The following is an 11,631-nucleotide window of genomic DNA, read 5'->3' as shown; positions in this document are numbered from 1 at the left end:
TGTGTGTGTGTGTGTGTGTGTGTGTGTGTGTGTGTGTGTCAGAGTTTCAGCCTGGTGTTCCCTGGAAAGGTGTTCAGAGCCCTGAGCCTGACCCGAACCCCTACAGTGGAATGTTGGGGGAAAACACACTCGCTGATACTGAACACCACTTACTGCAGGATAACACAGGTACACACACACACACCCACACACACCCACACACACACATACACACACACACACACACACACACACACATGCACACACACATGCACACACACACACGTGCACACACACACATACATTCACACACATACACACACATACACTCACACACACGTGCACACACACACATACACACACACACACATGCACACACACACACACACACACACACACACACACGAACAAACACACACACACACGTACAAGCACACACATGCACACAGACGAACTCGCACGCACACACAGCACACACATGCACACACACGCGCACACACACACACACACATGCACACACACACACACACACACACACACACACACACACACACACACACACACCCTAATGTGGTCACTAATTCCTCAGCATTAATGCTTTTGTAAAATAAATGAACTGAATTTCGGTCTCTCTGTCAGAGATGAACACCGTACTGCCTTCACCTGCTGCCTGGCCTTACTGTGTTTCTGACACACACAACTCGGGTAACACACACACACACACACACACATATACACACATATACACACACACATACACAAATATACACTGGTGTGAAAAAGTGTTGGCCCCCGTCCTGATTTTTTATTTTTTTTTACTTTTGTCACACTTTAATGTTTCAGATCATCAAACTAATTTAAATATTAGTCAAATATAACAAAGTAAACACAACATGCAGTTTTTACATGAAGGTTTTTATTATTAAGTCCAAACCCACATGGTCCTGTGTGAAAAAGTGTTCCCGGAATTGCTGGCTTACCAAAATTACCCCAAGAGCAGCGACGACTCATCCAAGATGTCACCAAAGACCCCACAACAACATCCACAGAACTGCAGGCCTCGCTTGCCTCAGTTAAGGTCAGAGTTCATGACTCCACCATAAGAGACTGGGCATAAATGTTGGACTATAAGGTGTTGGACTACTGATCGGAAGGTCATGGGTTCGAACCCCAGGTACACCAAGCTGCCACTGCTGGGCCCCTGAGCAAGGCCCTTAACCCTCAGTTGCTCAGTTGTAAGTCACTCTGGATAAGGGGGTCTGCTAAATGCAAACTGAATCTTGATGATCCCCAAAACTTTTTGGTCAATATTCTGTGGACTGATGAGACAAAAGCTGAACATTTTGGAGGTGTGTGTCCCGTTACATCTGGTGTAAAAGTAACACTGCGTGTCAGAAACAGAACGTCACACCAACAGTAAAACATGGTGGTGGTAGTGTGATGGTCTGGGGCTGTTTTACTGCTTCAGGACCTGGAAGACTTGCTGTGATAAACACAACCATGAATTCTGCTGTGTACCAAAAGATCCTGAAGGACAAAGTGTGACCTTCTGTTCGTGACCTCAAGCTGAAGTGAACTTGGGTTCTGCAGCAGGACAATGATCCAAAACACACAGCAAGTCCACCTCTGAACGGCTGAAGAAGAACAAAATGAGGACTTTGGAGTGAATGAGTCAAAGTCCTGACTTATTGAGACGCTGTGGCAGGACCTTAAAAAGGTGGTTCATGCTAAAACCCTCCAATGTGGCAGAATTACAACAATTCTGTAAAGACGAGGGGACCAAATTCCCCCCACAGCCCCACTGTAACAGCCCCACTGTAACAGCCCCACTGTAACAGCCCCACTGTAACAGACTCAGCTGAAACAGCCCCACTGTAACATCCCCACTGTAACATCCCCACTGTAACATCCCCACTGTAACAGCCCCACTGTAACAGACTCACTGTAACAGACTCACTGTAACAGACTCACTGTAACAGACTCAGCTGAAACAGCCCCACTGTAACAGCCCCACTGTAACAGCCCCACTATAACAGCCCCACTGTAACAGCCCCACTGTAACAGCCCCACTGTAACAGCCCCACTGTAACAGAAGTTAACTTATCACTAACACTTTAATGCAGTTCTCGCTGCTAAGGGAGAACCAACCAGTTATTAGGTTTAGGGGGTAAATACTTTTTCACACAGGGCCATGTGGGATTGGGTTTAGTTTTCCCTTAATAATAAAAACCTTCATGTAAAACCTGCATGTTGTGTTTACGTGTGTTATCTTTAGCTAACATTACACTTAGCATTTGTTTGATCTGAAACATTAAAGTGTGACAAACATGCAAAAAAAAAAACAACAACCAGGAAGGGGCCAAAACGTTTTCACACCAGTGTGTATACACGCACACACACACACACACACACACATACACACACACACACACACACACACACACACACACACACATGCACTATGGTAACAAATACTGCTCTGATGTTTATAGCTAAATTCCCTGCGCTGGCCACTAGTTGGCCTCCTGAGCCAATTGGACACAGGACCAATCGAAACAGCTCCCAGCTGACCCGCCCCCCTCCGGGTCTGACCCATCAGAAACAGTCTTCGTGGTTAGGGGCGGAGCCTCACATGCCCCGAGGGTGGGGTTCAGAGAGGCAGAGCCTGGAGTCACCTTTTGGTACAGGTAAAGTTTTACACTTGTACAGTGATGTGATGATCAGGAGGAGTTCTGGAGTCACATGGTGGTGTTTTTGTGTTGTGGTGTTTCAGAGAGCTCATGGAGTGGTGGATCATCTACAGGAAGCTCATGGCTACTGCTGAGCAACCTCACACCACAGGTAATACAGAATGTGCTCGTCTGTAGGTCATGGCTTTGTTATAATGAAGCAGCAAAGCTGGAGAGTCAGGCATAATGAACACTGATGTGGGGAACAGTGTAGAGAAGAAGAAATGTTCAGGTGGCTTCATGACACTTCAGGAGTGCTCCTGGGTGGCTCCTCAGTGCTGGGAGCTTCAGGCTTTAGGTAAACCCTATATGGCTTTGAACATGTGGTTAGTTCTGTGTTGTCATATCAGACCTGGATCATGAGCTTCCTCCATGAGCACATAGATCTGATCCCAAGTGAAGCGTGATGCAGAAGTGAGGTAGGAGCATGTAGATCATGTGTGTTCATGTGTTTCTCCATGGAGAACCTGTAACTGGGGTAAAAGACCTTCCAGTGTGAGATTTGATGTGTGGGTGCTTTTCACCTGCCACATACATATGGTCTACACATCAGTCTACAGGATGAAGCTGTGGTAGACGACCAGGTTCACACCACCATGGTGATATCTGACAGGGAGAAGGTCATGATGGGGTTTGGGCTTGGACACCAGAGGCATCAGGGTCATTCCAGTCACCTTATTATTGTACTTGTAGAATAATAATAATAATTATTTTATTAATCTTCAGCTCAGTCTTCAATTACTGTTCTGTAACATGCTTGTGTGCGTGTGTGTGTGTGTGTGTGTGTGTGTGTGTGTGTGTGTGTGTGTGTGTGTGTGTGTGTGTGTGTAGATCGACAGCTCCACCCTAAAGACAATTTGCCTGCAGCATGGCCCACTGATGACCTTTAACCTCGGCTTGGCTCAGGGCAGCGCTCTGATTCGCTACTGCAGTCCTGACGAGGCAGCCAAGGCCCAGAGCGCACTGCACATGTATACCTCATCACCTTTAACCTTTGACCTTTAACAGCAGATTATTATTTACTGTATTACTGTCATGTCAGTACACTTATAATGCATTATAAGCTGTAGGTTATTAACATGATGGTCCCTCTGTAGGTGTGTCCTGGGTAACACCACCATCCTGGCTGAGTTTGTGAGTGAGGAGGATGTGGCTCGCTACTTCACACATTCCCACAGCAGAGAGACAGATGGAGAGACAGACAGAGACATGGACAGCGAGACAGTAGGAGGAGGAGGAGAGACGAAGCTCGGCAGGGACAACCTGGACGGAGCAGGACTCTCTCTGTTTAACCAGTGGAGTCACAGCCGGGGGGGCGGTGTGTGGGGAGGGGTGCCGTCCGGTTACCACGGCAACAACCTATGGGGTTCTCCTCAGGTTGAGGACAGAGGGCCTGGCTTGTTGCTGAGCAACCTGTTAGGGGGTGGGGCTGATACTTTGTGATGTGTGATAGACACACGCACACACACACGCACACACGCACGCACACACACACACACACACACACACACACACACGTTTCTGTATGAATCCTGGACTCACTTGTCTCTGTGCTCACACACTCAGTGACTTTATCACATCACATCATCTGATTTATTCCCCAGTTTGTTACGTGACTGAACTTCAGGTGTCACTGGTGAAATTTAACGTCCTACAGATTCGCTGTCAGTCTGAAGGACAAAGGGGACAAGATGAAGAATATTAAACAAGACATAGTAAAGTTCCAGCTGTCAATCATTACAGGTTTTAATCAGAAATCACTCTTTAATAAAGTGTTTATAACTTAGATTTACACAGAAAACGTCTTTAACACCATTTATTAATAAACACATAAAGGGTTAAATATAGAATACCATCAGAAGTGATTCTGTATAATGTTAATAATTAACACAGTAAACTCACTGCAGCTCTACAGAACAGTAATCACATCACTGCAGTGGGAACACACCTCCATTATCACTGCAGTTTAGCCACGCCCACTTCCCTTTATCACTCTGATTCATGTACACTGACTCCGCCCCCTGAAGGTGTGACACTCATCAGCCCGACCAGTAGATGTGTACAGGGCATGCTTTAAAGTGTGTGTGTGTGTGCGTGTGTGTGTGTGTGTGTGTGTGTGTGTGTGTGTGTGTGTGTGTGTGTGTGTGTGTGTGTGTGAGAGAGAGAGAGTGAGGGTGTGAGTGTGTGTGTGTGAGTGAGAGAGAGAGAGAGAGTGTGAGAGTGAGGGTGTGGGTGTGAGTGTGTGAGAGAGAGAGAGTGTGTGTGAGAGAGAGAGAGTGTGTGAGAGAGAGAGAGAGTGTGTGTGTGAGTGTGTGTGAGAGAGAGACTGGGTGGGTGGGGTTTCGTGTATAGTTTAATTTGCATGTGTGCACTTTACTGTGTGTAGCTGCTTTATGAGAGTTTATGTTGTGACCTTTATGTACTTTGTGCTCTACACACTGCTGTTTTCTGCTACATGGGTGGTGTGTATGTGTGTGTGTGTGTGTGTGTGTGTGTGTGTGTGTGTGTGTGTGTGTGTGTGTGTGTGTGTGTGTTTAGTGTACATTCATGTAGCCTTTTGTAATCTGCAATAAGAGCATTTTAAATACATGACTGTGTGACTGCAATTTTCTGTCATTCAAATGTGTTTAAACAGAGGTGATGTAATTGTGTGTGTGTGTGTGTGTGTGTGTGTGTGTGTGTGTGTGTGTGTGTGTGTGTGTGTGTGTGTGTGTAACATACAGTGTGTATCCTGTATTGAGTTTTTACAGAAGACTTATTTAATAATAGACACACATACAGTGTAATAAACACTGAGTCTTTTTGCTTGAAATCTTTCTGGTGTTTTAATTCTATAATATAAAATATTTGTCTCTATTATTATTTATTTATGTCCTAAATGTCACTTCACTTAAATTAAGCACTTTAAACATTATTATTATTATTATTATTATTATTAGTAGTAGTAGTAGTAGTAGTAGTAGTAGTAGTAGTAGTATTGTTGTTATTATTATTAATAATAATTATTATTATTATTACAAATAAAACTAGGATATAAAATAATAAGTGATATTTAATAAGATCGTAGTTTATTGTTGTGATTTGAAGTCAGTAGAAATCTGGACTTTAACTCCAGTAAACTTTCTGCTTTCACTTTCGACTTCATCACAAAATGGCGTCGTGTGAAGGTAAGAAATTCATTTCTCATTCAAATACACGCTTTAATTCAGGTTTAGTTAAAACTTTAACAGTTTGTAGATTATGTTTTAATTGTCACAATAAAGTAGAAATATAGAAAAGTGCCGTTTATGAATATAGAGATATTTTCATTTCCTGTTAGTTAATAGGACACATTACACATGATTTCCTGGTGTTAAGTGCAGTGTGACTGGTGTGTTGTGTTTATCAGTGTGTTCGACACCAGAACCTTCTGTTGAGATGAAGCCGCCCTTCACACACACACACACACACACACACACACACACACACACACACACACACACAGAGAGAGAGCCGACGGTGTTCATAAACGGCAGCTCGATAACCGCGCCGCGCGTGAACATGCGTTCATATGCGCGTGCAATCGTGCACAAAATGACACGCGCGCTTTCCAGCAGCAACATCTGTGTGGGGACCAGTACAAAAAGTAGCGTGATAGCACTCCTAATGATAGTGTTTATAGTCTCTCAATGAGGTTACAACAACGTTAATGCAATATGGAAACCAAACCTATTAGAACGGTTGCAGCTCCACCAAATGATCCAGCAGATTGGCCCTCAGTCTTAACAGACTTAATGAGGACTGAGTTAGTGCGCAGAGGTCCATTCAAACCAGGAATGGATTTTTCTTACCTTATAGACAAGTCTACATGAGGGTTCTATTCAGGTTTATTACAGAGACATCTGTCAAATGGGGGAAAGATTCCCAGGAGCTGCTTTCCTACTCTATTAAAAACAATGCTGTGTATTGTTTTAGCTGTAAGCTCTTTTCTACAAAAGACTACAAAATAATAAAGGAAGGTGTAAATGACTGGTCAAACATCAACACTATTCTGAAACATCAAGTCGGGGACAGACTCTTGTCCATATACAAGTGACAATTTTTGAGGCAGAAAGAAAGACATGGCGGGATGTTCTTACACGTTTAATAAGTATCACACTGTCTCGGTTATGGAAAATCATCTCAGCAGAACTAAAGATGGAGGGACACACGCTCATTACATTGGGCAGCACACACAGAATGAGCTCATACAGATTATGAGCGCCAAATTATAAGTGCCAAGATTCTGGAAGATTGTGTGAATGTGTGACAAATGGGTTACATGGCTCACGGGTCAGGTAGGACCTTAACAGAATTCTGCTTAGTGACCCACGGAGGTCAGGATCGGGTCTGCTCACAATACATACATTTTAAAAGTAATGTCTCTAATTAAATAATGAACACTATTATGGTGGGCTTATAGTAAAATGTTTTCATTTGAAAAACACACTTTTGTTGGAGAAACAGACACAAAACACAACCTGCAAACAATTTGAACACAAATAGCACAACATTGTACAACCTCATGAGTGTTAATTTCCCTGGACTTGTGAAAATTCTTTACAGTTAATCTTTATAAAACACCTCCTATAACCGTCTTTGCGTCTTTCCAGCTCTGCGCTTCCAGCTCTGACTGCGCGTGCACGCTGCGCGTACCTGTGCTTCTCCGTTCTAATAAAGCAGACAGCTGAAGACGCACGTGTGAAACACTACAACACACACGTGTAAAAGCAAAGTAAATAAAATCGCTCTTGGATCAAACTGATAAATAATTTTCTTTCCCATCGACGACACGTCCTGCATTTTAACGTCATTTTTATTGTTTATTTATGAAAGTAAAAATGATCCTTATAGTTTTATGGTGGCTGAGATTACAGACAGGGGGCTGAAGCCCCCCTAATAAAGGGCTAGAACCCCCCCCCCCTGTTTTGTCGTCTTCCGCTAAGCGCGCGCCATTATTCCGTTATAATGCTGTTAACTTCCTGCTTTCACTTTTGATTTCGTCTCCGGTCATGAAATGGCGTCGAGTAAAGGTGAGAATTAATTACAGCACAAACAACAGATGTTTAAAATGTTTATTAGATTTGTCCTAAATGTCCAACTAATCTTAACTTTGGGGTTTTTAGCGTTCTGTAGCTTAGTTTAATGACTTAGTTTAGAGATTTCAGTTCTAACCTGTGGCCTGTAACGCCTTTATAAGCGGTTATAAACACAGTATATTATTACTGACATGACGGTGTAAAATGTGTCTTATACTGGGGTTTTTTTGGGGCTCTCTCCCTCTGCCATGGGCCATGATGGGGTAAAATGTGTCTTATACGGGGTTTTTTGGGGCTCTCTCCCTCTGCCATGGGCCATGATGGGGTAAAATGTGTCTTATACTGGGGTTTTTTGGGCCATGGGCCATGATAGTGTAAAATGTGCGCGCTCTACAAGGTCTCTGTCGCGCATGCGCGCTCTTGCTCGCTCGCTCTAGATTCCGGGAGATTGTAACTAATTTGCGGGAATCAGGGAGCCGCTATCAATATGCGGGAGACCCCCGGAACATCCGGGACACTTGGGATGTCTGGAATATATAGAATATACTCAGCATAAACTGAGAAAATGAGCAGATTATGAATGTGAAATGTGTGTGTATGTAAACTCAGGAAAGGAAATAGAATACAGAATGTAGCAGGGGAGGTTCTAGCCCTTTATTAGGGGGGCTTCAGCCCCCTGTCTGTAATCTCAGCCACCATAAAACTAGAAATATAATTTTTACTTTGAAAAATAAACAATAAAAATGACGTTAAAATGCAGGACGTGTCGTCGATGGGAAAGAAAATTATTTATCAGTTTGATCCAAGAGCGATTTTATTTACTTTGCTTTTACACGCGTGTGTTGTAGTGTTTCACACGTGCGTCTTCAGCTGTCTGCTTTATTAGAACGGAGAAGCACAGGTACGCGCAGCGTGCACGCGCAGTCAGAGCTGGAAGCGTTTATCTATAACGTTAATCGGCGGAAAGACGCAAAGACGATTATAGGAGGTGTTTTATAAATGTTTTACCTTGTTAGCTGCCCTGCAGCAGTACTTTGTGTTATCAAAGTCTACCGAAATTAACTGTAGTTAATCATATACAGTAGCTCATTTTTTTATTGCAAAAAGACAAAACATAAATACACACTTTTTGTTCAATGCCATAAAACAAGAGGTATCAGTCACATTAGCTACCAGAAAAGAAAGGAAAAGAAAGGAAAAAAGTTACAAAAACTTGAATTTGTTTAAAATATCACATGTTTTCTGAGCTTTTTTGTTTTTTACTTTCTCCAGAAGATTACTGTATAAATGTAATGTGTACTTGAAATCATTAATAAGTTGGGACAGATTTGGTTTACAAAGGCCCACTTTGTTTTGTGTATATGTTACTTTCCTAATACAATGAATAGTTGTATAATATATTGTTCATTATTTTCCAAATGATCTCCCTCTAAATAAAAAACACACCACACACCAATTCCTACCACACAACCCAATTTTCTACTAATATAATTTTCCACATCCTTCCAAAAAAGTCTTGAGTAGATACGATGATAAAACAGATGCAAAATTGTTTCCTTTTCCTGACCACAAAATTCGCAAGCATAAGAGATATTAAGCTTAAATCTTTACAAAACATGTTTAACAGGATAAATCCTATGTAGAATTTTGTAAGACACCTCCTTAATTTTATTGTTGACACAAAACTTGTTCAGTATTTTCCATGTTTTGTCCCAGTATATATAACCACAGTAGCTCATCATTCCATTCACTAGTTCGCTTATTCTTTACTGAAGCAATTGAGTATTGAATCACAAATGAAACATTTCTAACTGAAGATTGTAATGTTTACATTTGACTCTGACTAGTGCTCACACTTACAGATTTATTAAAGCTCACACACACATCAGTCAAATGACATTCAAACACATGCTTGTTTTAAAAACATATTACTATAAGCCCACCATAGTAGTGTTCATTATTTAATTAGGGACATTTCTTTTAAAATGTATTTATTGTGAGGATGTATTTTATATCATCCCACAAGTAAAAGTTTGTTGGAGGTACAGTAATAAAAAGTAATAAAATAAAAAGAATGTGATTTTGGCTCGCGAAGCAAGGTAAATATTTATAAGTAACTATAACGTGTTATAGTGGCTTCTAAATATTTTAACCTAAGTTGAAATTAACGGTACTGGAATTAAGGTTACGCTTATTTGGTCTGTTCGTCCGGCGAACAGGCCGTGTAACCTTTTATTAATTCTATGAAGGCGGTATCTTCCCGGCCGAGAAAGATTCGCTTTCCTTTTACTGTATACAGTAATTTAAATTAAATTAACTCAATAGAGCATGTAGTTCAGACCCGATGTTGCAGGTACCTTAATTTGTGAGCGATACTCAGAGACAAATCACCTGTGGCTCAAAATTATGACATTTAATGAATGAGACAAACACAACATAAAACTAACTGCACAAACAAGCAAAAGAAATAGGGAAAACGGAAATGAAAATAAAATAAAACAAAAGAAATTAAAACTGGGGAAAGGGAGGAAGAGACTGGAAAGAAGAAACTAGAGAAAGGAAGGAAAGGAGTGGCAAGCTTAGACTTCAAAATTAATCACACCCTAACTGGGAAATCGTCACAGAAACTTAAATTCACCTTAAGATTCAATGAAAGATTCCTACTTAAAATTACGCATCTAAATTGATTGGTAGAGGAAACGGTTACTTGCATTGGCTTACTGCACAAGAGTCCGGATGCAACAGAGAAATCTCAGTTAGTCAGTTAGGGTGGGGTCAGACGTTCTTCCAAGTTCTCCTGAAGATCAGAGCAGTTGTCGTTCTTGGAAGTGAAGCTTGCTGGAACTTCGTTGAAGGAAGATGGAGTCGTCTTGAAGCTGTTCCTGAAGTCTGACCACGGATCAGTGGTGTTTGTGACAATTTAAAGGTCGCGAACACCACCCATCTTTGGGGAGATGACCAATACTTCGGTCAGGATTTTGAAGGGAAAAACTCCCTTTGTTTCAGGTGTCTGTGGGCGTGGTTTAGCTATCAAACTTTTAGATGACTTTAAAGTTTGATCCAGGGTGTATTAAGACGGTATGGAGCCTTTCGTGCTCAAATAAAATACACCAGTGCTTGAAAAATGAGTAACCGATAATTTTGTGGTCATTTGGATACTAAACCTGAAGGGTAATGATGGTATGAAGGCAGCGGTACATTACATACATAGATCATTAATCAAGGCAAAGATAAAGGCAAAGAAACAAAATGAAACATAAACAAGATGCATTTTCATTAGGGAAGTAAAAAGAAAACAATAGCTTCGTATACATTCTGACATCAGACCTTAAAGTGTCATATGGCATTAGAACAGGTATACATTAACATGCCATGATCAGTAAGATATGATGATAGAGTATAACGGGTTTTAAAATACAATGTTGTTTTCTGACACATGAATAAAATACACCCTTGTCAGGAAATTAAGGAGCAAATAATTTTAAGTCAGGCAAGCCTTAAAGAAGAAACACATTACAAAAAGGGTTATAAGAATGAGAACCTTAGAGTACCTTATCTTGGGTTTTATTAGTAAAAGGAATGTCTCATTGTGTGTGTGTGTGTGTGTGTGTGTGTGTGTGTGTGTGTGTGTGTGTGTGTGTGTGTGTGTGTGTGTGAGAGAGTTCTGTTTGCAGGCCCCAATGAGCCGCATGGGGTTATCTGGTCTTTGTGGAGACTCCAGACATTCTGGAGCCAGGTGTGTGTGTAAAACTGGGTTGCTCATCGGTTAATTGAGGAGTAGATGTTGAAATTTAGGGTGCCTGGGACATGAAATCTAAAATGACTGGTACAAGACGCTACAGTTGTTTGAACACAGAATGTCAAGT

At 41.6% G+C, this 11,631-nt stretch overlaps 2 protein-coding genes across 12 annotated transcripts in view; both read left to right on the top strand.

Annotated features, from left to right (window-relative positions):
- LOC113664072 (trinucleotide repeat-containing gene 6B protein-like) overlaps positions 1-4,903 on the top strand; it is a 21,074-nt gene extending 16,171 nt beyond the window's left edge. For 2 of the 5 annotated variants that reach the window (XM_027179674.2, XM_027179675.2), the window contains exons 15-20: positions 43-168; positions 607-684; positions 2,472-2,666; positions 2,753-2,820; positions 3,540-3,679; positions 3,806-4,903. In XM_027179674.2, coding sequence (XP_027035475.2) covers positions 43-168; positions 607-684; positions 2,472-2,666; positions 2,753-2,820; positions 3,540-3,679; positions 3,806-4,151 — 953 coding nt within the window. In that variant the 3' untranslated portion in view covers positions 4,152-4,903. The remainder of the gene's footprint in view (positions 1-42; positions 169-606; positions 685-2,471; positions 2,667-2,752; positions 2,821-3,539; positions 3,680-3,805) is intronic. The other 3 variants (XM_047816240.1, XM_027179676.2, XM_027179677.2) reach the window with 3 other exon arrangements.
- The window catches only part of LOC113653753 (interferon-induced very large GTPase 1-like), an 859,689-nt gene that overhangs the window by 731,174 nt on the left and 116,884 nt on the right, over positions 1-11,631 (top strand). For 5 of the 7 annotated variants that reach the window (XM_047816173.1, XM_047816174.1, XM_047816175.1 and 2 more), the window contains exon 1: positions 7,670-7,759. The exons of the other annotated variants lie outside the window; for them this stretch is intronic. In XM_047816173.1, coding sequence (XP_047672129.1) covers positions 7,744-7,759 — 16 coding nt within the window. In that variant the 5' untranslated portion in view covers positions 7,670-7,743. Of the gene's footprint in view, positions 1-7,669; positions 7,760-11,631 lie in introns of those variants that run through there. 7 annotated transcript variants of the gene reach the window in all.

The sequence above is a fragment of the Tachysurus fulvidraco genome, chromosome 7 (genome assembly GCF_022655615.1).
Source record: "Tachysurus fulvidraco isolate hzauxx_2018 chromosome 7, HZAU_PFXX_2.0, whole genome shotgun sequence".
NCBI lineage: Eukaryota > Metazoa > Chordata > Actinopteri > Siluriformes > Bagridae > Tachysurus > Tachysurus fulvidraco.
This window is presented reverse-complemented; position numbering and strand designations above follow the sequence as displayed.